Source organism: Crocodylus siamensis, chromosome 2 (assembly GCF_052110815.1).
Source record: "Crocodylus siamensis isolate JL-2025a chromosome 2, ASM5211081v1, whole genome shotgun sequence".
Taxonomy (NCBI): domain Eukaryota; kingdom Metazoa; phylum Chordata; order Crocodylia; family Crocodylidae; genus Crocodylus; species Crocodylus siamensis.
Window position 1 is genome coordinate 75,499,003 of NC_143396.1, and position 25,796 is coordinate 75,524,798.

General features: G+C 39.7%; 1 protein-coding gene across 1 annotated transcript in view; it reads left to right on the top strand.

Moving 5' to 3' along the window:
• Positions 1-25,796, top strand: part of GLRA3 (glycine receptor alpha 3) — a 152,286-nt gene that overhangs the window by 32,046 nt on the left and 94,444 nt on the right. The window contains exons 2-3 of the mRNA XM_090034714.1: positions 12,180-12,307; positions 20,610-20,677. Coding sequence (XP_089890840.1) covers positions 12,180-12,307; positions 20,610-20,677 — 196 coding nt within the window. The remainder of the gene's footprint in view (positions 1-12,179; positions 12,308-20,609; positions 20,678-25,796) is intronic.

Sequence of the window (25,796 nt, forward strand, 5' to 3'; positions counted from 1 at the left end):
AGCTGCAGGGAGGGGAAGTAGTAGATACACTGGAGGGTAGGGCTAGGATTCAGACAAACGTCAACAAATTGGAAGATTGGACCAACAGAAATCTCATGAGATTTAATAAGGACAAGTGTAAATCCTGCACTTAGGATGGAACAATCCCATGCATCAGTACAGACTGGGGACTAACTGGCAACTCTGCAGAAAAGGACTTGGGGGTTACAGCAGACAAAAAGCTGAATGAGGCAACAGGGTGTCCTTGTTGCTAACAATGCTAACAGCATACTGGGTGCATTAGTAGGAGTGTTGTCAGTAGATCAAGAAAAGTGATTCTTCCCCTCTAATTGGCCCTGGTGAGGCCACATCTGGAGTACTGTGTCCAATTTTGGGCCCCTGACTACAGAAAGGATGTGGGCAAATCAGTGGAAGTCCAGTGGAGAGCAACTGAAATGATTAGGGGACTGGGGCACATGACTTATGCGGAGACACTAAGGGAAGTGGGCTTATTTAGTCTGCAGAAGAGAAGACTGGTGGGGTATTTAATAGCAGTCTTCAGCTAGCTGAAGGGTGGTTCCAAAGAGGATGGAGCTAGACTGTTCTCATTGCTAGGTGGTGGCAGATGATATAACAAGGAGCAGTGGTCTCAAGTTGTAGCAAGGGAAGTTTAGGTTTGATCTTAGGAAAATTGTTCTCATGAGGAGGGTAGTATAGCACTGGAATAGGCTACCCTGAGAAGTTGTAGAATCTCCATCCTTGGAGGCTTTTTAAAGACACAACTAGACAAAGCCTTGGCTGGGATGATCTAGTTGTTGTTGGTCCTGCTTTGAGCAGGGGGGTTGGACTAGATAACGTCCTGAGGTCCGTTCCAACCCTAATTTTCTAAGATTCCTTGATTCTATGAAATTACCATTGAGAAGACTTTTGAAAACTATTTTTAAGTGAGTGTGTGCATGTGTGTCTGTCTGTGAGTGAGTGAGCAAGAGAGAAAGAGAGCGAGTCCTTTCTCTTACAATTTCCCTTCTCATAATCTGTACCTTAGTACAAATGTGAAACCTGTGAGCATCTATACAGAGTAGAACAAAGTATAAAAATGTATTTATTCATTCATTTAAAATCATATGTAGGCAATTCCTTATTTCTGTGGCCCTAGCTTTCTTTCTCATGGAAAAACTCATATGGGGAAGTTATAAAATACAAATCTTCATTAAATTGTGCTTGAATAGATGTTTTCCTCAAGTGTTCCTTCAGGAGCCTGGATTTCTTTCCCAGAATCATGGCCTCCCTACAAAATCTCCACAGTGCTCTGGTCTCTGTCTTGCCCTGCTCCCTCATAGGTTTCCCCAACCTGGCAATGTCCACTTGACAGGCATACTGTATGACAAAAGGGCATGCTGTGATGCAGAAAAGATTAGATAGCTTGGAGTTAGCACGATTTAGATCAAGTGTGGTGATGTGAGGCATGTAAACTACAATATTCCTAACTTTTTCTGTCTTTGCTCTTAAGGCCTTGTGTTTTGTAAGTGAGAGGCAGGATTGTCTCAGAGCTACCTTACCTAATTTTTGAAGCAGTTTTTTCTAGGCTACAGATAATATAAAAATCACAAAATACAATCCAGTGATCATCTGATTCTGGTATGTTAATATCATTCACCTTCCAGCATAAGGGACTGCCTTTTCCCTTAAGTTCCATTGAGATTCTTAAGGTCAACTGAGAACAACAGCCTGCAAGTACTATCTGTGTGACAATGGTTCCCCTTTGCTTGGGAAAAAGAGGTAGGAGCTCATTCTCAGTAGTAGTTCCTCAGTTTTGAAACTCCCTCCCTCTGAAGGCCCCCCAGAGCCTCAACTTATACATCTTTTAGAAGTAGTGTAAGACCGTATATGTGCAGACTTCTAGCAGTCATGCTTAAGTTTTGGAAGGGGTGACTAGTGCCTTCTGAGTCTGGAGGGGCACACTTTGTGGGTGGGCCAAAAGCTCCATATCCACTCCTATGCTTCTGTGCTGTGACTTAGTGCCCTCTGCAAGCTGTCAGCCCGCATGGCAAAGAAACTGCCCCATCCTGAGTGGTGCTGAGTCAGGGGACAAATCTCAGGGGGGCATGTGCCTCCCTCCTCCATGTCTCTCCTACCAGTTGCCTGTGAGTTTTGGGATGCTGTCTGGAAACTATTTTTTCAGCTTTTTTATCTTTTTTTTAGATTTGTTTTTATTGCAAGAACCATGAGTCTTTTTTGAAGAGGGCACATAGATTTTGAACAAATAAATAAAGCATCCCCGGGATGCTTAAAATTATACTAGCTAATACACACACACACAGAGTTCTAGTGAGCTGTTAGAGAAGCCATAGATTAATGTGGAACAGGAGAACTCTAGCCCTTCCACTTCTACAGCTATTCACTCTACACAAATTACAAGCAGAGGTTTTTTGTGCCAGTTCTATACCCTGGCACACATTTGTGCCCTACAGCAAGATTCCTGTGACTAGCTATGCCAACTTTAGCTACTACTTTGTGTTTCTACTACAACATACAGTGGGGAATCTGTTCCTGTTTTGCTAAAAGTGAAAACTGAACTCAATTATTGAAGTTTAAAGTGAATAGCTTTTAACTCCACTTCACATTTAATCCTATTTCACATTGGGTGTGTTTACACGTGCAATTAATATGACAAAAACTCTGGTGCAGTTATCACTTGAATTTATTGCTCCCAGGTGCCACATTTGAACATGTGCCTGGGACCATAGCACATTGAGCTTGGTTAGAGCATCCTTGACTGGCCAGCATCTTCAGGTCTCAGCCTGCCAACCCGGTGCTGCTCCAGCTCAGCTCAGTGTTTTTGCAGAGGGGCTGGCTTTGGCACAAGGGTGCTCCATTGTAGGGCTACCTGGCAGGCAGCCTCCGCCCTGAAACACTCTCATACCTCAGCCAGCCCCATCAGCATCTACACATGTTGTAGGATAATACCTGTGTTTACAAGTACTGTCCTATGGTGGCAGTTATTAGTTTACTCCAGCTTAATAGGACCCACATGCAGACATTGAGACTTTACTGTGGAGCTAATTACTTAACTCCACAGCCAACATCTTATGTAGACTTGCCCATTTAAATGTAAATGTGCTCATAACTAAAACTCTTATATCACCTGACAGATTATTACTTGTTTTTTCTCATCTTATTACCATGTCCATTTGTTTTTCAGTACTGTAACTGGAGCAAGGCAAGTGGGGCACCAGAGTGCCTACTACTGAGAAGGTAGCAGAATCACTCCCTGACCTCAGCAATCTTTGCAAAAACACGTGAAGCCCTGTGCTCCCCTAGCTCATCCACAGGAGCTAAACAGGGCATTTCCACACCCAACCATGTATCTAGTGGGGCAGTCAGCTTCCGGAATGGTGCTCTCCAGGGAGTTTTTGTACCATCAGGATCATCCCTGCACTCAGTAACATATTTGGGAGGTGGAGGAGTGGGAAAGTGAATGGGGCACCAGGGACAGCCTTCATGGAGCCCAGCCATAGGGCTGCAGCAGACCAGTGGCTGGTAAGACTTTGCTTTCCCTCCATTCCCCTCCCCCTTACAATCATAGAAAGTTTGGTTTGGAAGGGACCTCAAGAGGTCATCTTGTCCAACCCCCTGATCAAAGCAAGACTGTATAAATCTCTAGTTGGCATACCACACCCTAGGTGCTGAAGGATCTTGTTAAGCCTCTGCTCTTTTCTTCTGGTTACCATAATGCAATTAGGAGCTCAAATTCATTAAGGGGAAAAAAGAATCAGCAGATTGTTAAAACAATTTGCTTTTCTCAGCAAGTAGAAAATTATAGAGGTGACATCAGGAGTTCCTGTGTCACTCCCTAGAGAGCCTGCTGGCTTGGGGGAGCAGGGCAGTTGGTGTTCTGCAACAGGATTCTGAAAGTAGTGGGAAGAAGTCTTAACCATGGAGAATCCAAGAGCAATCTGTACCTCGTTACTTTGTTACTTTTCAACTGTCCTGTTTTTCATTCAAAGGAAATATCTCATCTCTAACTCTATTTACTTCTCTACTAATCAACAATGCCAAAGGTCAGGGGCTAGCAACCTTTTCCACACTGCAGGTCAAAACTTGTGACCTGGCCTTCTGCAACTGAGCCACAAAACTCCTTCTTTCGGAGGAGCTAAAGCTGCTTGCATTTACCCTCACTGAAGATACCCAAGACCTATCAATGGAGGTAAACATAAGAATTTATCCTCATTGCAGCTGTGTGCTGCTCAGTCCCCTGGCTGCCCAGGGTTGGGCCAGAGCTTAATTCATTATGCCTCACAATGGCCATAAATTATGATCTTTTCAGGGACTAGTCAAAACCAAATCTGAAATCTGAACACCTTTTAGTTCCTGTGAACCTGAGGGGAAAAGGACCATACTGAATCCCTGATTTTGAACCTGCTTCCAGCCTTTTCTCTGCTCTGCTAGATGAAGAAAAAAAATGTGGAAATGTTTTTCTTGCATCTAGTTCAGATGGGACCACAGTTTTACATCATTAAATGCCTATTTTTATGACATTACAGTCAAAGATACTAGCAATCTCAACAAATAATTAATCTTTCTGTACAAATCCTGTTTCATTCACTATAAATTGTGTAACTTTGCAACAAGTGAATTAGGAATTCAATATATAGCCTCATTTACTACCCCCCACTGATTTATTTTGAGTGCATTGTCCAGAATGTACATTTAATGAGGCAAAGGTTTTACAGAAAAAAATTGTTTGTCATCATGTAATTAAACACTACATCTTAAGCTACACATACAAGAAGGGCTGATTTAAGGTTGTGTAAGCTATCTTGGTTCTGATGTTTCTGAAGTGCATTGAGCTTAGTTTTGCAATCTTTTTATATAGTGTTATGCAATAATGGTCTATTTTAAAATGTAACTTACATCAGGAAAATGTGTCTTTAGACTATTTCGATTATCATGTCCTAATATTATTATTTCTTACACCAAAAATAAATTTAAATAGGAAACTTGGCCCAGAATGAGTATTGACACAGAGACTTGTATCAGAGTAAATGATAGTGTGAAATACAATCAGTTCAAGTATTTTGGTGTAGTTTATAGGCAACATATGCTCTCACTATACAATAGTTTTGTCTTGCATTTGACACACCAGTCTAAATCCTGATCCTATTGAATTCAAGCAGTATTTAACTATTTGTTTAGTGGGCAGGACTTTGACCATACAACATTATTGAAACCTATGCAGTCAAATGACTTAAAATGGTCAAATTGTTTGGTCCTTACTCAGGAGCATATCCAAATGAAACAGAAAGGATCTTCCTTTTTATTGTTTTATTTATTTATTTTAAAAGAAAAAGAATGAGGGTATGCACAAATATACATTTTAGTCACTTGGAAGATTATGGGAAGCTGCTGCTTGCGGCATATGACAGCTCTTATGAGATCTCTCTACATTATCCTTCAGCATTACAAGATAACTAAATCACCCTATCCTGCATCCTGTCTGAAAAAGGTTTAAAGATCAAGCAGATGCATGATGCCTGTCATTTCAGAATCATACAGTTGTAATAGTTCCATTGCAAAATCTTTTATTGGTATCATCTGATATCAATACAACTGTTATATCCGTGTTTACCCTGAATTAACAATTACAGATCTCTCTTCAAACAATGTTCAGTTTTATTGTATGTACGATGCTATTGGATATATCAAATTTAGATCATTTCATTATATAGACTGGACAGTAGAATCATTGAAAAAGACAAATATTTAATACAATTATCTATTTAATTATTAGTTCCTAATGTTAGCCAAGAGATCGGTTTTCCCCTCCCCTGCACCTGCTTCCATCTAAATAAGCACAGCTGGGTAAAACAGTGTAATAATATTCACATTTTTGTCTTGTTTTACACCATTCATGTCTTTGCTGTTACAGATCAGTACAAGGTATATGACAGTTATGAATCAGGCACATAAAAATGTTTGAAAATAAAAATGAAGTCAGTGGTCAATGACAGCAGACTGTGTAGTAATGTACTTGGGGAAAAACAGTAACTGATATATCAGAAAAAGCCTAGCCACAAAAAGAAACATGTATGTCAGCTATTAAACCAGAGTGTAGAATGATCGTCACAGAGATATTCATGGCTGAACTTAGCACTCACTTACCAAGGTGGTTTAGGGCTGTTAAAATTAACCATACAAAACTCCTTTTTTTAAAAAAAGGCATCCAGAAGTTTCTATATACATGTTCTGTAATTGAGTCTCAATTTGGGTACATGGAAAATTTCCCCAAGGAATGAAAATAATATAAATAAGTTTTATTCTTTTAGGTAGTTTAAGAGTGATGTGATGGTCCAGAAAATATGCAAGAGGAAAAGGTTTTTTGAGGTGATATATTTTACTTGACCAACTATGCATTTGAGAAAAAATTAGACAAGCTTTCAAATACTTGTCTAATTTATCCCAACTACACAGTTGGTAAAATAAAAGATATTTCCCTAAATAATATGCCCTTCACTCTCCCTGCAAACGATCTGGCCACTGCATTATGCAATTAAAAACTACATCTTAAGCTATAGACACAAAAAGGGCTGACCTAAGGTTGCATTAGCAGTCTTGATTCTGATGTTTAGACACTTAATTTCCAATTTATATCCAGAACATTTAATCCAATAAAGAAGTATGACTTTTCCTACTGTTAGTAAATGAATGACTGAAAACCACAAAAATAATTTATTGACTCAGCCAATTACTTGTTTAAGGAACAACAACAAAAAAGGAAAAGAAAAAAAAATCCAGAACAGACTGGCATTCCTAATTTGCTGTTAAACAGATTACATGTACCAATTTAGAAAGAGGATTTAGGGCAAATGTATTTCCTTACTGGCTTGGAAATATATATAAGCATTTTTCTAAGTTTTTAATGACTTTGAAGGTTCCTAGGGTGATTTCTGCCCCTGCCCTTGGATTTTCTCTGCCTCATAGAAGTATTTAACCCCTTCTATATGTCAGGTCTGACATCAAGCTGAACCAGTAAAAGAGATTTATATTTCTACACTGGCCTAGAACCTCACACCAGGATGAGATAACATAACTGATCTTTTTTAAGTATCCCAGAACCAGATATTGCTACAGTCTCACAATAGGTCAGAGAGAAATATTTATTACAATAATTGTAGGGGTTTACATTGTCAGCTGGTCAGGACTACGCTCAGGGAAGTCCCTCTCCCCTCTCTTCCTGTACCTTTTCTGACTCCAGGGGTCCCACCAGTGGGCACTGTTGCACTAGATTTATGACACAGATGCCTTGTCCCAGGTAGACCCAAACCCTCAGACCAACCATAATTTCTTCCATTCAATAACAGAAAAATGGGTACTTTGCATCAGTCTTTCATCAGTCCCATGGGATGCCCATGCCCACTACGGGACACAGAGGTCCAGGTGAGCCTCCATCAATGCTTACCTCGCAAAGGAACACCTTGAGAGGCTGGATACCTTCAAGTCAGCCGGTCCTGACAAGGAGCTGGTGAGCATCATAGCCCAGCCCCTGGCATGGATCTTTGAGAACTCCTGGTGCTCTGGTGTAGTGCCCAAAGATTGGAAGAAGGCCAATGTGGTGCCTATCTTCAAGAAAGGGAGGAAAGTGGATCTGGCAATCTATAGGCCCATCAGCCTGACTTCTTTCCCAGGGAAGATCTTAGAAAAGTTTATTAAAGAGGCCATCCTTAATGGACCGGCTGACACCAACATCCTAAGGGATAGCCAGCACGGGTTTGTTGTGGGTAGGTCTTGCTTGACCAATCATTTCCTTTTATGACTAGGTGACCTGTCACCTGGACAAGGGAGAAGAGGTTGATGTCATATATCTTGACTTCAAAAAAGCCTTCGATCTGGTATCCCATGATCACCTCTTGGCAAAACTGGCCAATTGTGACCTTGGGTCCACCATGATCCACTGGCTGGGAAATTGGCTCCATGGTTGGACCCAGAGGGTAGTAATTGACAGAAATCAATCGTCATGGTGCCCTGTTACCAGTGGGGTCCCCCAAGGCTCTGTCCTTGGTCCCATATTGTTCAACATTTTCATTAATGATGTGGACATTGGAGTCAGAAGCAGACTGGCTAAGTTCTCTGATCACACCAAACTTTGGGGCAAAGCATCCACACCTGAAGACAGAAGGGCGATTCAGGCTGACCTGGAAAGGCTCAGCAAATGGGCAGACAAGAACCTGATGGTGTTTAACACCGAAAAATACAAGATTCTCCACCTTGGGAGGAAAAACCTGCAGCATCCTTATAAGCTTAGCAGTGCTATGCTGGCTAGTACTATGGAAAAAAGAGACTTGGGGGTCAAGATTGACCACAAGATGAACACGAGTCTGCAATGCGATGCTGTGGCTAGTAAAGTGACCAAAATGCTGGTTTGCATCCCTAGATTCTTCTCAAGCAAATCCTGGGACATCATTCTCCCCTTTGTACTCAGCCTTGGTGAGGCCGCAGCTGAAGTACTGCGTCCAGTTTTGGACCCCACAAATTCAAAAAGGATGTTGAGAAGCTTGAGAGAGTCCAGAGAAGAGCCACGCACATGATCAGAGGTCAGGAAAACAGACCATACAATGACAGGCTGAGAGCCATAGGGCTCTTTAGCCTGGAAAAGCGCAGGCTCAGGGGTGATCTGATGGCCACCTGTAAGTTTATCGGGGTGACCACCAGTATCTGGGGAATGTTTGTTCACCAGAGTGCCCCAAGGGATGACAAAGTCGAATGGTTATAATTTACTGCAAGACTGTTTCAGGCTGGACATAAGGAAGAATTTCTTTACTGTTCTGTCAGTGCTGAACAAAGGCCCCAAGGTCACAGTGGGCCGGGCGGTGGCTTGGAACGAACCAGGTGGGATTATTGGCATGGAGAGCTGAGGCATAGAAATGTATGGTTTCAAAAACACAAATCGGATTTATTTAACTTACGTTTTTGAGGTGTAGGCAATGATGCTTCTTCAGTTACAGTAGGTGGAATGAATAAACAACAACAAAGGGGTCTGTTGGCCCACAGGGTTCAGGAATGAGCCCTTGAATTCTATCCCACGAGGGATAGGGGCGGCTGCCCACTCCTTAAGTCCTAGGGCTGATCAACAGCTCATGTAGGGATCAACAAACAAACGACAACTGTAACGCGTCATGACGCCAGTCCAGTGATGGGCAATGGGTGGTCGGTAACAAGCCGAATTCGAGAGCCGGCATGTGATGCAGTGGAGATACAATCGAGGTGAGTAGAGATGAGCTGAATCGTGGTTGATGATCGGTGCCGAAGTCAGTCAAAAGCCAGGTAAGCAGAAACCGGAATCAAAGTTGAAGCCGTAGGGATGATCGAAATCGAGGTCGAGGTCAAAGCCAAAACAGTCCGGTGATCGAAAGAATCAACATGAGGAGAGACGAAATCGAAGGGTAAATCGCAGTGTGAGGTTATGAAGAGAACCGGGGATCGAATCCCAATATTTCTCTCTGCCTCACGGTCCCTGGTGAAAGCAGCCTTCACTTACAGATAGAGCACGGTCTCTCACAACTCTCTCACCAACGATGCCCAAAAACTCACCAACTCCAAAACCACCCACACCTCCAAATGCCCACCAACTCCAAACGCCCACACCAAGGTGGGGGCTCATAAGCTTTTTAAGCAACCCCTTGGCCAATCAAGGTGCTTGGCTGTTAGAACTTTCTGGTTCAATGATGTCATGTCTGCACATGTCAAACTTAACTCCTTGTATTGGCAGCATACATATCTAAAAATTTACTTTGACATGTCCGAGCCCCCAAGGTCTGGAATAGCCCGCCGTCGGAGGTGGTTCAAGCATCTACATTGAAGACCTTCAAGAGTAAATTGGATGCTTATCTTGCTGGGATCCTATGATCCCAGCTGACTTCCTGCCCTTTTGGGTGTGGGGCTGGACTCAATGATTTTCCAAGGTCCCTTCCATCCCTAATGTCTATGAAATCTATGAGACACAGTGATAGTAGATACAAGCAATGCAGGCTAAGCAAACTTCTACCCAGTTTCTACTTATCTAACAGTCCTAAGGCCATCACAGGGGGAACAGTATGCCTGACCAGTACATGAATGCTACCTTGTGGTTCTTGCTTAAATGTCAGATGTCAGCAGCCTGGATGTAAGGGCTGAGCCTCTTGCCCCAGTGGGGGGTGAGGAAAAAAGGGGCTGGTGGTGTGACCTGTCAATGGTGACTTCAGAATCCCCAGCTGGGGACATTTTGCTGCTCTGAAATCCTTCCTTTTGTATTCTTTCTCCTCTGATGACTCTTTGTCTCTGGCTGTCATTGCTTGGTCTCCCTGTTGTCATCATACTGTCCACTTTCTGTTCTGGCAGCATAATTCTTTGTCTCCCAAACCCATCACATGCATACATCTTAACTTAGTCATTTACCAGTGTCTTAATGTCGGTATGTCTGGCCTCCAAATGTGGTCATTTCACCAAAATTGGAAATCCCAGGGGTTTTGTAGCTGGGCACTGTGACCTAATGCCACCTTATCTCAGGTTATGGGTACACTGTTCATGTTTTCAGTTTTCCCACCCTGTTTGTCTGCAAGCTCCAGACACAGTGGGACTTAAAGGCTGAGACTGTGATACTTTGTCACAAACAGGCTTTTAGAAACCAGTTAACCTTTTCTGTTCCCCTGAACCATTGTTTTAATGTAATAGCTACTTTACTGCAAGCCAATTCCTAAAAGCAAATCTCTAAATATAATTTTATACCCATCAGGCACCACACAGGAGCAGTAGCTGAACTTCATTCATTCACAGCATATGTAGAGTTTGATGTCTGGGAATACCTATATACATGCTCCAATGTGTTCTAATTAGAACACATTGAAGCAGACTCAATTAATCAAGTCTGCTCTGTGGGTTTTTAGAATGCTCTAGCATCACACCAGTTTCATATGTACAAGTCCCTGTGGGTTTAAATATGGCCTCTGGATACATTAAACAAGGTTTACTTAAAGCATCTAGCGACTATTTTTAAATGTGTGGGGACTTAATACACATGACGCTGGAGCATTTTAATTAGAATGGCTCTCCAGGAACTGTTATAATTAAAATGTCGTCCCCCATCCATAAGCACATGTAGAGGCACCCTGGATGGCTATACTGGGTGACTTTTTACCATGAATAGTAAACCAAGTTGAGTTATGGATTTTTTCAGGCTAATATAGAGGCTCATGAGGAATACAGATTACAGTGGAATTGTAGTTGTACCAGAATTTTGACTGAGGTGTGAAGTGGAATAACATCACATTTAGTGAAAATCTACATAATTGCTACTTAGCCACCTTAAAAATGAAACAGGATATGGGCCAAAATTTGTTGGATCCATATTGTGGAAATAGTCTTTTATTCTAACATGTGCAGGACATACTTTAGGATGTCAGTGGGAGCTCTGCACATGTATGCAAAACCGTCTACAGGAGATGACATTTTCCATATGTACCTGAGAAAAGAAATTTGCCCTGAGAGAGTTCCTTTCCCTGAGGTTTTTCTTTCAATGCAGCAGTAACTTCTGTTTTAATGGAAAATGAACATTGATGACAATGTTAGAGAATAAAATTTTCCAAGAAACAACCTGATACTGTATGCATGAAACATTCAATCAATGGTACAAAATATGGGCAATTGATCAAAATATTATGAGAAATTCTTGTTTTATTTTCTCTCTGCAGGGTCATATTAATTTATGCAAGCTATAGTTAAACATTGATCAGAGTATTTTTTAAATTACATCATTCCAACTATATGACTGTTTGTAGAGAATAAATTATTATTTAGTACTGCACATTTTATTAAATTAAAATATTAAATTAAAATTTATTGCGGACCAATAAAAATTATTGGAGACCAATTAAAATTTATTGGAAATATGTTTTGAAAAGACTTGACTTTTTAAGAAAAAATGTTACCTTATGACGATGAAATCTGATAATTGTTTAGGGCAAGATTATCTATTCATAAAATTATGGATAAAAGGAATTTTTCACAAATAAAATCTCTGCTGATATCATGAAAGTTTAAATTCCTTTTTAAAAGACAGTTTTACCTTTGAATTAATTGGTTTAAACAGAGATGGACAAATATATTAGGCATTTATATTTTTACTATAAACGGTCTAATTAAGTCTTTTTTTTTTTTTTTTTTGGTAGTTTGGTAGCCACAAAGGAAACGGACAGTGCAAGATCTCGTAGCATGCCAATGTCGCCATCTGATTTTCTGGATAAATTAATGGGTAGGATGTCAGGCTACGATGCAAGAATTAGACCAAATTTCAAAGGTAATTTCTAAACCTAATTGTTTCTATTTCAGTGAAAATTTTCTTTAATGCAAATGTGTATTTTGGAAGAGAAAATTAGAAACTAAACAAATGTATTCTCATTTCAAACTAGGCCATACTTAATTTTCCTATGATGGACCTTTCAAATAACAACAAAAACCAATTCAACTGCCTGTTGATGTTAGGACAAAAATTGGAATACCTACATACTACTGAAATACCCAAATGCTAATGTTATATTCTGATTACCTTTGAAGTGATATGTACATAGTCAAACCTAAATGTCTAAAAAACACACACCAGATGTTCATATCAGACAATGTAAACAAAGAATTGAGACTAAAACTCAGAGCAGGGCATGCACTCTAAGCCATATACACTGCTTTATTGCCAGGCTTGGGAATGTGCAGGACAGGGATGAGTAAACAGGGTTTATTTCCTCAGCACTAGTCTCAGTGGAAACATAGCATGGACATGGCCTTAATATCCCCATGCTTTAATTCTCCACCTATACCATTTTCCAGTATTTTTTAGTTTTACTATAAATTCTTTGGGGTTGGGATTACCTGTTACTAGGTATACTTATAGTGCTTATTACACTAGGTTTCTAATCTTATTTTGGGGCCTCAAGGTCAAACCACAATGCTAATATTTCATCATTCAAGAACATCAGCACAAAGTCCAATTCTGAAGGTTTTTTAATATGGAACTAATAGAATACTCTTCAGACATATCTATACAGCAGGCACCCCCTATAAGCATACCCAAGAGAGTTTATAGGCACATGTACACACAACACAATGCTAAAGCATTTTGGGGTGTACTATGTGCAGAACAGACATGCTCAACTTAATTGTGGCATTCTTTAGCATGATTTTCTGACAATGTCAACATGCCTTTGTAGTCTATCAGGCATACATTGCAAACTATAATTATCACCATGATCTGTTGGAATGGAAACAGAACTTGAAACAGAGAGTTCTTTCAGAATTGTTTAAAAATTATGTTTAAAATTTAAATGTTTTAAATGTTTTATTAAACAATTTATGGCATTTTAGAATTTGATTTGAATGGCTTTAATTAGTTTGGAAATTCTCCAAATTTTCAAATATGCAGCAAGTGTGGAAGGACAAATCACTGTGACAAAAGCTCACAGCTTGCATTCTTTTAAATGCATTCTCTGTCTCCTAGGCCCTTTTTTCCTTGTTTCAGAAGCTCTCTTTTCTTTATTTCCCAAGGCATATTCTGTAAATAAGGGATTTCTTTCCATTTCTGCCATCAGATCTTTTCCTCTCAAAATAAGACCATTCTCTGTTTTACATTGTTTAGGTCCTTCCTTTCACTATCATCTCAACCTTACCTCTTTTTCAACACTGCATTTTATAGTGATTCTAATGACACCAAGGATCATCAATTTGATTGGCTATATCCCTGAATTCTCAATACTTTCTCTTATTTACTTACTTTCTTTGCCCAATCATTAAGGCCCAAACCACTACAGTTTAGTGTTCATCCCCTGTAAAGTAAGAGAAAATATGAGGAGTGATAATAGAGTACCTGATACTTAATAAGCTCCTATGTTGTTTTACTTCTAAGAATTTAGTCTTCATGCATATGTCTACAAGTTATTTTACTAGAACAGTCAAACTGCTTCCTAAAAATAAGGATTTAAAGGGATCGAACAGAAACCATATATATAATTTATTTTTTAAAATTTGCTTCTTCCTGGATATGTTTAAACATTTATTGATTAGCACTGAAGTTTCTAAGAATAAATAATTATTGTTTATTGGAAGAATTTCTTAAAATCATCAGAAAGATATGAAATATTACTCGATCTCTAAGGGATTGTTGACCAGTGTACATTATCTGCCAATACTAATGATGAGAGAGTTCAAATGGTTAGCTTCTCACTTGTGGATAGGGAAGAGAAACATTTGTATTAAAAACAAAAGCTCATACTATCACATAAAACATGTTGTCCTTCCAAAATTGTGTCCCTTTGTGTGTAGCATCTTTTAGTTATTTTAGCTCCTTGTTAAATCTAAGCTCAGTTACATACCATAGCTGTTGCCTTTAGTATGTAAACTTCAAGTTTAATCTAAGGCAATTCTGTGTCATGCAACAAAGGACCTCAAGTAAATAAAAACAAGCAATGCAATCTCTTTCTTCTTATTCTTTGAATCTTCTAAAGTTCTATAAGAAAGTATATAGAAGCAAGGAGATTAAGGCTTAGCAATTCATCTGGAGATTGAATTTTGGAGTTTGTTATGGATACCATGCAATGATAATCTTCTGAAGAGGCTACACTACAGAATGGGGCAGATGTTTAGTAATTAGTGGATTCACTAGTGATTCTTGAATCTGTAATTCAAAGGACCAAGAGCCTTGTTTTGTAACCACTGAAATTTAAAGAGGCAAAAACCTAATTTGACATTTTTCAAACTGCATAGCTGTCTAAAAGATTTACAATGTGCACTTTTAAGGAAAGAGAAGAACAAATCTGCCTAGAATGATTCAGATCTATCACTCAGAATAAATATCTTCTTGAATGACTTTGCCACTTCCTTGCTATTTTTATTATTCCAAGGCCAAGTAGTGCCAATTGGAACTTGATGCCCCTTGGATTTTGTAACCTGTCAATAATTATATAAGATGAAATGTGTAGTATCTGTTCTATTAAAATTTGATCATTTAATCTTTTAATGTCCTGGTCATTGCAATAATATCTTCTTCATTGTTACAATTAATTTTAGAGTGCTTTGCAATTATATAAATACTAGTCTAGATATATACAAGCTTAAGAGAAAATATAGCTTAAAAGAGCTGCAGAATCAGTGACCACTTCTGCTCTAGTTAATAATATTAACATTGTGGAACCTGTTTGTCTGTAGACAAAAACAGCAACAAAGAATCCTTGGTAATAAACTTTGTCCCATTTATAGGCTGTCAAAGAATAAGCAGTCTACACTCGATAAAAGCCAAAGGTTTCTGTACACTCCATGTCATTAATCAGTAGTGCTCATCCTTTTTAGTCAGCAGGTCAGATGGGCAGTGCCCAGGCCGTCTGCTGACCAGATCCAGCTAATGGTTGGCGTGGGACAGTTGCAGCAGGATGCTTCACAGAGGGGGGCAGGGAACATCTCGGCTCCATCCTGGCCCTGCGGGGAGGAGGGAGGGGCATAATACAGCCCCTCAGGGGAAAGGGGTGTAGCCTAGACCCAAACCAGCCCCACAGAGAAAGGGCTTGAGCTCATCCCATAGGATGGTAGGGAATGGGGTTTGAGTGATCCCCAACCTGATCCCATGGGAGAAAGGGGGCATGGCCTAGACCCATCTAGCTTGGGAAGAGGGGCATGCCTTGCGAGGGGCAGCCATGAGGGCAGGGGAAAGGGCCCAACTTGCTGAATGGAGCTCAGAGTTTGGGAATTTGGCTACAAAGAGTAGTGATATTTATTGCCACTTCTCCCCTGCCACCAAATTTCCCAGTGCTTTCCACTAATCTGTGGGGAGCCCCCTGGATTGGATACCTATGATGCCATGGGCTGGATTTGGCCTGCAGGCTAGAGGTTGAGCATACCCATTATAAATTATTTGCTTCTGTAGGCATGATGAAAATTCTGGGTTCTATATCACCGTTTTCCAAGTTTGGATAAGTTCTAAAATTGTTTTTTCAGTCAAAATGATCAATAATTACACTATGAGTTTTCATCGAATAAGAGCTTCAGGATTAGACCTTCAAGTGTAGGTCTTTTCTTCAGATGAGCATGAAAGGACACGCTATATGTTGCAGGAAAAATGTGATGGCCATTATCTTCTTCATAATTTGGATATTTCTGCCAATAAGCATGGGAAATTTAGTGTAGCATGAAAACAGTAGATATGATGCCTTACTTCATGTAAAATTTTATACTGAATGCTTTAAAATAACCCCCTTTCTTCAAGTAAAAACATCATTCATACGTTGTTTATCAGGTATTTCAACATTCCTCAAAAACAGTCAAATACAGCAAATATTAACATGTTGGAATTTCCATTTTAGACCCAACTCTAGGTTTATAATGATTTTCAATACTGAAAGATGTGTGTCTATTTCTCAAATATTATATACTGGTCTAGATCCTTGATTTAGTTGTTTCCACTTGACACTCAAATGAAGAGCACCATACAAATACAGCTTGTAATATTTTGACTCTTGGTCCCACTACATCACTTCTGAGTTCTCCATTTCTCCAAGTCACTCAGACGAGCAACCTTTCTTTAGTATTAAATAAGATCCTTATAATCATACAGATCCTTCTCTTCTGAACAGTAAAGAAAATAAATTTGTTCAGCAGGTCCTGAAACCAGAAATATGAAAGCTTTTTTCAGTCTAATCCCATCTTTCAAGTAATACCTTGCTTCTTTGGTAGGTAATGCTCTTGTAACAGTCATCTCCAAAAGGAACCTCTATTCTAACTTCCACATCCATTGAAGAGGACTTTCATAAGGAAAATCTCTTTGGGGAAACAATAGATAATAATTTCTAGCCAGTGGAAAAAGAGTACATACTTGTCAGTCGGTTTACGTATACAGCATTATGAATGTATTATGGTAGACATGTTAGCAGAAGTAACAGTAGCAATAAAAGATACAGTAGCATAGGCTTCAAGTCATGACAGAATATATACCCATACCCATGTCTCCAGGAGCACTTGAATACTACTATCACACCTTCATCTGCTGTATAGACATACCCTATCAGAGTGACAGTGGCCCCTTCTGTCAAGGTCAACAACAGTAGGTCTCTGAGTGAGGAAGTGTCAAGTTCTTCTCTTCTTGACATTTTCTGTTAGAAGACTTGACTTGCTCCATTGAGGTCAGATTAAGCTTGACAGTTTGGCAGTTACTTCTTATATTGACAAAGACGATTTCATCAAAAAGCAAACAGACTAATATTTTTATTGTATTTTGATGCTTTTAAAAACATCTTCATCTAGCCTCTAAGAGAATCAATATTTGATTATACTCCTTCAAAGGTGCGTGGCTTAATAGTTATTCCCTATAAAAATAGGAGACACTTTCTCTGGCATACACTTAATTTGGATCTTTGAACCCCAATGGGAAAATTCTCTCTCACCTAACAGCCAACCAAAATAAAGCTTAAGACTAACTCCGAGTTATGGACCCATTGTGTAGGGGTGCTTTCATTAACCCCTGTGAGCATGTAAATACTCCCATTATAGGAACAAGGAGATGTTTGTTCAGCTCTGGAGAGCAATCCTGCTTCTATAATGGAGGTGCTTACATGCACCGAAGAGGTAACAGAAGCACCTGCATACTGTAGTCAGGTAACTCACTTAGTCTCAAGCTAAATTACGATAATCTATGAAGTGAAACAGAATCTTTCCCCACCCCCAGTATGTGTTGTATTCCACATAAGAGTTATTTGATTTGGGTTTTTGTTCCTACTTGCTTAACTCCCTTATATTTTGACAAAACAGAAAAACACTCCATTTACTATCAGTCTCACCTTAGTTAGAATATTTTTATTCCCTCACTTTTAAAGGCAATCTTGTATGCTATCTGTAATTTAATTTATCACAACAAGAAACTATTAAGAACTCAAGAAATTGAACGTAACAACTTAGGATCACATAGAAATACAGGAAAACGAGTTAGCGTATGTGTAAAAAAGAGCTTCGCTTAGTTATTAAATCTAGGCTATGCTATTTGTGTTAGATAAAGTATTATATTTAATGTTTAACTTATTTTTAATTATGGAACAAAGTTTCTGATACAGTAGAAATTTATTATTTATAATTGATATGACAGCATATACACTTTCAAATACTATATAAATAATACATATGCTGTTGTGAACTGGAGGAAATAAGTGATTTTGAAAGAACAGCATGCAATAAACCATAAAAAATTTCTGCATCTTGAGAATGACAGAATGAAAACTATTTATAAACAAATCAAATAATTTCACCACCCAGTGCAGCTGTTTATTATGGTTCCAGGTGTTCCCGCTGCCACCTGCCTGTGACTTTGGATTCCTCTTCCTACTCCTTTCCACTAATTCTCTGATCCAATCAAATCTTATGTTGAAATAGCATCTAGCAAAGGAGGTTGTCACCTGCAAAACTTAATCCATTTGGAACAAATTAATCTCTAAGGTACAACCTTACTCTACATTCTGACTGAAATACAAAAAAATGAAGGCAGAACAGGTTAACTGGAAACTAAATGATCACATTGCATTGATAAGTGGTTGGAAAAAGAAGAATTGGTGCCTTCCTATTCCTCAGCGGTGCTTCCTATGTGTAGTCATAGCTGCTCATTTTACTGACAAAAGTATGTCTAGTACTGCACTGTAAAGCAAATATAGCCTGGAAAAAGGAGACCTGGTTCTTTTCTGGTTCATACATCATCAGCAGAATCATTAACTCAAGCCCTAACCTTAAACATGTGATACCAAGTGCATTGCTTTCTGCTTTCAATAATCCCACTGACATCAGTCAAGAGTGAAGCATCATCAACAACAAGGCTATTACTTCAACAAGATTACTTTCAGTGAGAAAATCCAAATGTTGGTATTAAATATTTGCAGATTTAGGCCCTAAATTCCAGAACTGGAGTGTGTGCTAGTGGTGATCAAATGCAACAAGTCTCTGGCTTGCCTTTCAAATTCCACTCTCAGTGGGTGCATCTACATGTGCACTTTACATGAGTTGACTAATTAGCTCAGTAGTAAAGTGTCACCATCTACCTGTGCACTCATATTAGGGTGCAGTAAAGGAATTAACTCTGCCCTAGGATTGTAGTGCCCAGGGCAAGTACTAGCCCACAGTGGAGTAATTTATACCACTGCAATGCACATCCAGATGGTAACTGAGGCTGGCTGGGGAATGAAGGTGCTACAGTGAGAGAGCTATCTGCCCCCCAGACCAGCTGCTATCCCAGGGTTGCTCCGCTCTGCCTCGGTGTGCTACAGTCCTGGGTGCATGTATAAAACCTGCACTTGGGAGAAATTAACTCTGGTGCAAACTGCCCTAACTGCTTAAGTAGATGCATCCAGTTAGTAGATGTGGCATTAGGACTAGCAGTTAAAACCTTTATTTCACTTGTAAACTAAATTAATTTGCTATAGAAATAATTGAATGACTAGAATGAAACTCCATGATAGCATTTTCCCAGTCATTTTTAGAGAAGTAGGGTAAATCTCTCTCTTTGAGAAGATGATTAATTTCTTAGATGTTACACTATGAAATAACACTGCCAATACAAAGGTTGCACAGATTCAGGATGAAAATATGGCAACTGGTGCTTGAAGGTAATGGGACTACTCGTGATAACGTGCACTCTATTTTGTAATAAACGGTAGCAGAATGAACCTTAAAATTCTGTGGATGTCATATAAATTATAGGAGCCAAGCATATTCCCTACTAGGCTCAGAACAGAAAGCTGTAATAATGGGAACCTATACGCGTGTAGCAAGACTGTAATTACAGTGTATCGAAGGAGACTCAATTAATCGAGTCTGCTGGAGCACAGTAATTACTGCACTCGAGCAGACTCCATCATTACGTGTATCAGTGTCCCCAGGCTGAAAAATAGTGGCACAGGCACTTTAACTAAAGCTCATTCAATGAGCTTTAGTTAAAGCACCCCTGCTATTATTTTTCAGAACAGGGACACTGATACACATACACTCCGGGCACTTTAATTAAAGCAGCTCTCAGAGCTGCTCTAAAGTGCCCCCCATCCCCACTACCACCTCCCAGACCACGTCTATAAATGCCTAGTGTCTTTTTGTTATTATTGGTAGCAGGTAGGTTTAAAAAATGGCAAATCTGTGATGTAAAAGAGAAACTTTATTTCCAAATGCTGTGAAGGATGGTGTTGTATATTATTGCACCAAAACTAAGAAATAAACATTGTTTTAGGATAGTTATCTAGTACAACCCCAATAAAAAAACAAAAAAACAAAACATTCATTCTGGCATGTGATCTTCCTTCAAGGTATCATGATTTCTTTTTTCCCCCTGAGCTTGGAGATTTGCTACAAATGGCAAAACAATTAGTGAACCTTTAAGAAAAAAAAACCTTATAATATTTCAAGCAGTTGAAATGACATTGCTAATCAAACTTTCTCACTTCATTAAAAACAGAATTTTGAATATAGCTTTATATTCTTCCAAGTCATTCAAACCTTGTTTTATCATAGCTCACTGTAATGTATTTTGAAAATCACACAAACCTTTGATCAGCACAGCAATGATTCTGGAAAAGATTCTTTTTTTTTTTCTTTTACAGGCCCTCCAGTTAATGTCACATGCAACATTTTTATAAACAGCTTTGGATCCATTGCAGAAACAACCATGGTAAGGCATTTTACCTGAAACAACATTTTAAAGTTCAAGTTCAACTAATTTAATGAGCTCTGTTGGAGCAGAAAGAAAAATCTCTCTCTTTGATAAAGAAAGAACATTTAACTCAGTAGTAGATTTAGGTGATAGAATATCTATCATTTTATAGTTCCCATGCTAGAGGATATATCTAAAATGATAAGGCCCTTTTCATGCCTTCACTGCTGTCTGTCATTAAATTCATGGTTTGTAATTTTTATGTTTGAATAATAAAAGTTATTAAAGCTCCATAGCCTCTATCAAAAGTTATAAATTATCGAATGTCATTATTAACTACATTGCTATGCTATTATATACAACAGATGTGTAAAAGATGAAGACACACACTTTAAACAAGGAAAATCCTTATTTTACAGTGATATTATATGTGGTATATCATAATGAAACATTGCACCAATGTATAGAATGTTATTGTGAAGTTCTAAATAGGACACAGATCATTTAAATTTACCTTGACTCTTTGAATAGACTGATGATTTGACTATCATAGGAAAGCCAGAGGATATAGTACAAAGGCTGGTGGAGTCATGAAGGAAATTACAAGAAAAAATTAAACTTAAAAATCAGTAACAATATAACCTGCTTATATATAAGATTTATATCTTTAAGCCTGTGAAACTCAAATGAATCAGAGTGAAGAAATACCTCAATAAAGTACAGAAATGTATTCTGAGGCTAGTAATGGAGAATGTGTGGAGAAGATGGAACAAGGAATTGCAGAAAATCTAAAAAGAACCTACATGTAAATGTGGTATTTACTTGTATACCACATGTCCCTGAATATGTAACAAACCATGTTTTGGAAAAGTAGAATTAAGAAAAAAATTCTAGAATCTTACTGGCCATAAATCAGGCTCACTAATGACTGAATTCTCCTAACCATATGGAGTAGCTGGCCTTTTCCAGGGTACATTTTGAGCCTAACAAGTACTGCCTTGAGTTTAATAAGGTTAAGAACCACTGTTCTACACTAAACCAAGAGGAGCAAAATACAAATTAGGGAAATCATTAATATTTATCTGGAAGTGCCTCTGACATTTAAACCATCAGTACTACAATGGCGTACACACCTAATGTGTCTGTTTTAAAGATGTTAGCCTATACCTTTAGCAAAAACAGCTATAAACTCTATTATATCAATGTACTAGAAATCTATATTGTATATGCTTTTTTTTTTTTATAGTGATCAAAATCTCTGAGCTCCATCTGCTGTTTTGGTTATATATTACACAAGGAACAACTGACTAAAGTTAAAGATGGTATGTTAGACCAGTCGCTCACATTCTATTAATGGCAGAATGAGCCCTGATACAAATCATTGCACCTCTCAAACTACACACATAATATTTGTTACTCAGATTGCCAATCACAAGCAAGACTTTATAAAGGTAGATAAGGCAAGGTGCCGTGTTTATTGATCACATGAGTTAGAGGTTCAGGCACACCATTCATACAAACACACACAAATCATCATACACATCATTACACACAGGCATACATATACACAAAATAACCATTTATATCCACACATACACCAGATATAGTTACCAGCAATAGTTCTTCAATATCAGCCCAAGGTGGCCAGCTGGGGCTTATTGAGTAGATGATGATGATTTGAAGATAGTAGATTTGAAGATAACAGCTGGAGCAGGGTGAACAGATGCATCTGTGCTCCGATGAAACAGTAGTACAGAAAGAGACTCACCCAACTTGGTATTTTCAAAGTTTTCCTTTACAGGGATTGGCATCCTTTGTTTCAGTTCTTTGGGGTTTTTCTATACCCAGCTTCTATTGTTGTGGTTGTTCTTCTTTTGTCTTACCTTAGCCTTGGAGCTTACCTTAGCCTTGAAGTGTTCTTGCTGCCCATCTGGCAGGATGGATGCATTCCTTCTCTTTGTTATCTTCTTTGTGCCCAAGGCCTAAAAGAGATTCTTCAGCCATTCATTAATTAGTTTACCGACTGGTAATTTACATTTGCCACTTTGTTGCTTACATAAACATTTAAATATTCTTTTCCTGTCTCTATGCCATTCTCTCACTATTCACCCTTTTACACATGCTCATACGTAAAAGCTATACAGAGTTCATTCACTTATGTCAAGCAGAAGGATACAAAATGGAGTTTTCAAGTTGCTTACAGGACAAGACTAACATGGTTATAGTTCACTATTATTACTTTCTATGTTAACATCAGCTACATTAGTTCAGTTCATGCTACATATTTTTGGGATGGAGGATCAGATCAAAATTGCACTTTTATTAGTTGCCCAGTTTCCCCTTGCATTTGCAATTGAAAGCCAGGTGTGCAAGTCCTGCATGCGGGGCAAACAGTCAGTTGATTGCTGGTCCTGGCCCAGACAATCAGCTGTCTGGAGATCAAGGCCAACAGTTAGCTGACTGTCAACCCAAACACTAGACAGTCCTAGGTTCACTTCACCTGGAGTTATCTAGGCAGACAATCAGCTGACCATTGGCCCCATCTGCACAACCCTTGGTCTTTTGAACCTTGTCCTGGTAAGAGCCACCAGTTAGCTGATTGTCAAAACTCAATGCCTGGCAGCTCTGGCTGGGTTGCTGGACAGGGATATCAGAGGCTTTTGCAGTGGGTAGCTGAAGGGCATCCCCCACTGGGTACTTAAAACCTTTCAGGAACACACTGATCACAAGAAATCCAGATTAGGTACTTTGTTATCTACACCATCTTTCCATGCAAAGTATTTAATATTATTAAGGTTGCTACAGATTTACACTAGGGTAAAGTGAGAATTGGGTTTCCTTGGAGTCAGGCATGGCACTGTTAGACCCATGTAGCTCTGTGAATCTAAAAGCAAGAATGGGTAAGATAAAGATCTAAGTAGCCTGATTTAATTTGCATCTTGTTAGACCCTCCACTACTTGCTTTTTTATACACTCCTATCTTCAGGTAACTTAAAGTAGAAAAAGAATCAATTTGAAAGGGAGGGGAGAGGTTGGTATGCTTTGAAGGAGTTATTTGGAGTTGTTTAGGGGGTTGAGATGTTTGGCTTTAAGTTGTAAGTTGTATGTTGTTAAGAAAGTGTGTGTCTAACTGAACTTAAGTAAACTGAACTCAATCTAGAAAGACTCTTTGTAGAGATATGAATTAAAGCAGTTTAAAAATCAGTCTAGACAAACCTTCATATTCACCTTTAAATAAGGTCCAGTATTATAGGTATTCTTGTATTATCCATGTCTTGAATGCCACTGTATTAACACCAATATGAGCTTTAGTTGACACTAGTGAGGTCCCTTGCAGACTTAAGATGCAATTACCAGTTAAATAAATCAGCTGATTGAGAGTCCCAGTCTCAAGACCACACCAGTTCATCAGTTTTCAATTTCATAGATTTCATAGATGTTAGAGCTGGAACAGACCTTGGCAGATCGAGTCCAGCCCCCCGCCCAAAGGGCAGAAGTCAGCTGGGGTCATAGGATCCCAACAAAATAAACATCCAATTTGCTCTGGAAGGTATTCAATGTAGGTGCTTGAACCACCTCTGATGGCAGGCTGTTCCAGACCTTGGGGGACAGTAAAGAAATTCTTCCTTATGTCCAGCCTGAAAAGGTCTCACAGTAGTTTATGACAGTGCGACCTCGTCATCCCTTGGGGCGCTCTGGTGAACAAACGTTCCCCCAGATACTGGTGGTCACCTCTGATAAACTTATAGGTGGCCATCAGATCACCCCTGAGCCTGCGCTTTTCCAGGCTAAAGAGCCCCATGGCTCTCAGCCTGTCATCATAAGGTCTGTTTTCCTGACCTCTGATCATGCGCGTGGCTCTTCTTTGGACTTTCTCAAGCTTCTCCACATCCTTTTTGAATTGTGGAGCCCAAAACTGGAAACAGTACTCTGGCTGCGGCCTCACCAAGTCCGAGTACAAGGGGAGAATGACATCCTTAGATTTGCTTCAGAAGCATCTATGGATGCAAGCCAGCATCTTGGTCGCTTTAGTAGCCGCAGCATCACATTGCAGGCTCGTATTTATCTTGTGGTCAGTGATGACCCCCAAGTCTCTTTCTGCTGTAGTGCTAACCGGGGTAGCACTGCCGAGCCTATAAGGATGCTGCAGGTTTTTCTTCCCAAGGTGGAGAACCTTGCATTTTTCAGTGTTAAACACCATCAGGTTCTCATCCGCCCATTTGCTGGGCCTGTCCAGGTCAGCCTGGATCACGCGCCTGTCCTCTGGTGTGGATGCTTTGCCCCAAAGTTTGGTGTCATCAGTCTTCGGGTACTACACCAGAGCTCCAGGAGTTTTCCAAGATCCATGCCAGGGCGTGGGCTATGATGCTGGCCAGCTCCTTGAGTACCCTGGGGTGTAGATTATCAGGGCTGGCTGACTTGAAGGTATCCACTTCTCAAGATGTTCCTTCATGAGGTCACCATTTATGGAGGGCAGGGGATCTCCTTCACCTGGACCTCCCTGTCCCATAGCAGGCTTGGGCATCCCATGGAACTGATGAAAGACTGACGCAAAGTAGCCATTTAATAGTTTGGCTTTTTCCTGGGCGTTGGTTGTCAGTTACCCCATCTGGTTCAGCAGGGGTCCAATGTTGCCCTTGCTTTTTCTCCAGCTCCCCACATATCTGAAAAAGGACTTTTTATTGTCCTTGATGCTCAAAGCTAGTTGGAGTTCAGTTGCAGCCTTGGCTTTCCTGGTTTGCTCCCTGCGGGACTAGACCAGTGCAGAATAATCCTCCTTGGAGGTGAATCCCATCCTGCATCCTTTTTAGGCCTTTCTTTTTAGCCTTAGGAGGTCTGCTAGGTCCCTGGAGAGCCAGGAGGGCTGCTGTGCCTTCTTGCTGCCTTTCCTCTGAAATGGAATAGACTTAGCTTGTGCATTGATGATCGCTCCCTTGAGGAGCGACCATTATTCTTGAACTCCCTGCTCCCTGGGGTCATGGTCCCTTAGGGCCTGACTGACAAGCCTCCTGAGCTTGTCAAAGTTGGCTTTTCTAAAGTCAAGGACTTCCGTGTTCCTGACTGACTTGCCAGCTTTACGATGGATTGTGAAGGTGATTAGCTCGTGGTCGCCATCACCCAGCTTCCCATCGATCAC